Genomic DNA, 2737 nt, shown 5'->3' with positions numbered 1-2737 from the left:
TAAGGTTCTATCGAACAGACGTTATCAGTGTGGCTTTAGGCCCCAATTGACCAAATATTTACCATGCGCCAATCTTGGAAAAAAACTCGTGATAAAAGAATCGACACACACAATCTCTTCGTCAATTTCAAAGCTGCTTTTGACAGAATTAAAAGAACCTGTCTTTACGAGTATGCCGCGATGTCTGAATTTGGCATCCCTGCACACTTAATAGTCCGTACAAACCGATCTTGACCGATATCCAAAGCTCCGTCAGCATCGGGAAGGACCTCTCCGAGCCGTTGAAATCCGAGTGAAGCTAAGACCAATCCCTACTGAACGACTTCTTCATCCTACTGCTGGTGAGAATAACGGTGCGAATACCGTAGTCGATAGAACGATGAGCGAATTTAGAGACAACGGCTAAGTTCGCTACGTCAAATAACTGATGTTGGTAACCGGTAATATATAAAAATTCAACTGCATGTATTCCAATTGAACAGTGTCCAATTAGAACTTCTACAACTACTGAAAGGTGTACCTTGCTGAGAGCGCAAAGCTCTCTAGACCTTTTCCAAATTACCGTGGTCCACAAGGACCCTTGCATCGAGTCTGAGGCTCAACAGTAGTTCAGTTGTAACGCCAACAATCACATTATAAGGAGTTCTCGCATCATGAATACTATACATCACAGAAAATAAATATTTTTTTTTATTTTTAAGAATTAAAAAATAACAGACTTTGGTTCAGGTAAGTCTAAGGCCAGCATATTGAGTTTCTCTTCCAGGAAATTTTCAAAAACTTCTCGAACAATCCTTTTAGTTTCCAATTTTTTATGAAACCTTGACGCTCGGCTCCATCTTTTGCCCCGCGTTTACCTGGAAGCCATTGCAGTGGCACCATTGTATGCAACATGCACAGAACCTTAAATCTACCCACCGGCACGAAGTCACCTAAAGCTGAGCTACCTCCGAGTGTAAATCAGTTTTGTACCATACACGTTAGCTCAATTGGCATTTACACACCAGTGATAGTAGAGAGCAAAAATGTTGAACAGAGTTACGTACGCGCAGTTTCAATGTAAGGTGACGACTGACTTTATTGAATATAATATACATAAGAACAGTATAAAGGAATAAGAAGAATAGTGATGCCAGATTTACAATATTTCATAACACTTCCCTTTAATGGAACATCTGACAACACTAATAATATATTAGTTAAATCAAAAACTATGTTAAATGATACATGACTTTACTTTAAGCCTAATTTAACATTAATAAATTCATTCTTAACTGCAGGTATAGCTTTTGTTAAACCATCTGCTAACATTTCGCTTGTTGAAATATATTCTAGCTGCAATGACTTATCTCGTAACTTCTCTCGTATAAACTTCGCCTTGATGTCCACGTGCTTAGTTCGGGGAGAAAAGTTATTGTTCCGAACAATGTGAATAGCGCTCTTATTATCGCAGTACATTTTTATTCCTTCTGTACCACCATGAACTAGTTCCGACTCTAGCCGATGTAACCAAATCGCTTCTTGCATTGCGCTCATTACAGATGTTAACTCCGCCTCAGTTGATGACAATGCTACGGTACGCTGTCTGTGCGATGACCAAGATATAGCTGCACCTTGCATTATGAATACGTAACCAGAAGTTGATCGCCTTTGATCAAGATCTCCTGCCCAGTCAGCATCACAATAACCAGTTAAACCTTGAACTGATTTCCGAAACACGATGCCTTTGTTGACTGTACCCTTCAAATACCTCATTACTCGCTTCAGTGCGAGCCAATGACCTTTCCCGGGGTTTTGTGAAAAACGACTCAGCAAATTGACTGCGAAGCTGATATCAGGCCGGGTATTTTGTGCTGCATACAACAGACTACCCACTGCCTCCATATATGGGACCTTTTCCATCTCTTTCTTTTCTTCTTCAGTTTTTGGACACATTTCTAATGTTAACTTTTGCTACAAATCTAGTGGCGTAGCTACCGCATTACAATCGTCCATTCCAAACCGTTTTAGTACACTGGAAATATATTCAGACTGATCAAGTTTAATTAACTTTTTTACCTCATCGCGCTGCACTCTCAACCCAAGTACGGATGACGCTGAACCCATGTCCTTCATTTTGAATTTCGAAGACAACTCGTTCTTAATCCGCTGCGTAGCCTTTTTGTCATTAGAGAACACCAGAACGTCATCCACATAAATTGTACGTATACTACGCTGTACTCACTTACACAAAAGTAAATACATTGATCGACTTCGCTCCGAATTAGTCCCAGACTAATTAGTACCTCATTCAATTTATCGTTCCAAACTTTGCTTGCTTGTTTTAACCCTTAACAACCCACAAGTGTCTGGCGGACACACTTTTAACTTTGTTTTCATATAAAAGCTAAAGTTTTTATTTTCGGCCAAAAGTAATTTTATCTATTTTATCCGCAAGGTTTTGAGAACCGAAACGTCTAATTAAAACAGGTTTCACATGAATAGTTTAAAATTGATAAACAGTATACCAAAATTGTAGCATATCAACCCACATGTGTCTAATGGACACAGTAAGATTTCGAATGATTTGAGAATGAAGGAGGGTTCTTCATGCATATCTATTTTCCACCATATGGCAGCTTGGAGGCAAATACAACTCTGATTTGAATTTGAAAGATAATCGGAGCAATAATAGAACCAAAGGAAACCGACGGAAAACCAACGAATAGCGAATAAGATAAAAGAAATGGGGATTCCC

General features: G+C 39.1%; 1 protein-coding gene across 1 annotated transcript; it reads right to left on the bottom strand.

Annotated features, from left to right (window-relative positions):
• Positions 1 to 1233: 1233 nt before the first annotated feature.
• On the bottom strand, positions 1234 to 1935 carry LOC125777524 (uncharacterized). The gene has a single exon (XM_049452627.1). It carries the CDS (start codon positions 1933 to 1935, stop codon positions 1234 to 1236), a length of 702 nt encoding a protein of 233 aa, XP_049308584.1.
• Between the last annotated feature and the right edge of the window lie 802 nt (positions 1936 to 2737).

This window comes from Bactrocera dorsalis, chromosome 3 (genome assembly GCF_023373825.1).
Source record: "Bactrocera dorsalis isolate Fly_Bdor chromosome 3, ASM2337382v1, whole genome shotgun sequence".
NCBI classification, from domain to species: Eukaryota; Metazoa; Arthropoda; class Insecta; order Diptera; family Tephritidae; genus Bactrocera; species Bactrocera dorsalis.
The sequence above is the reverse complement of the archived record's forward strand: the minus strand, read 5'-3'. Positions and strand labels throughout refer to the sequence as shown.

Bases quoted from the DNA above. Each gene is read 5' to 3' on its own strand.
- LOC125777524 (XM_049452627.1), bottom strand. From the start codon at position 1,935: ATGTGTCCAAAAACTGAAGAAGAAAAGAAAGAGATGGAAAAGGTCCCA.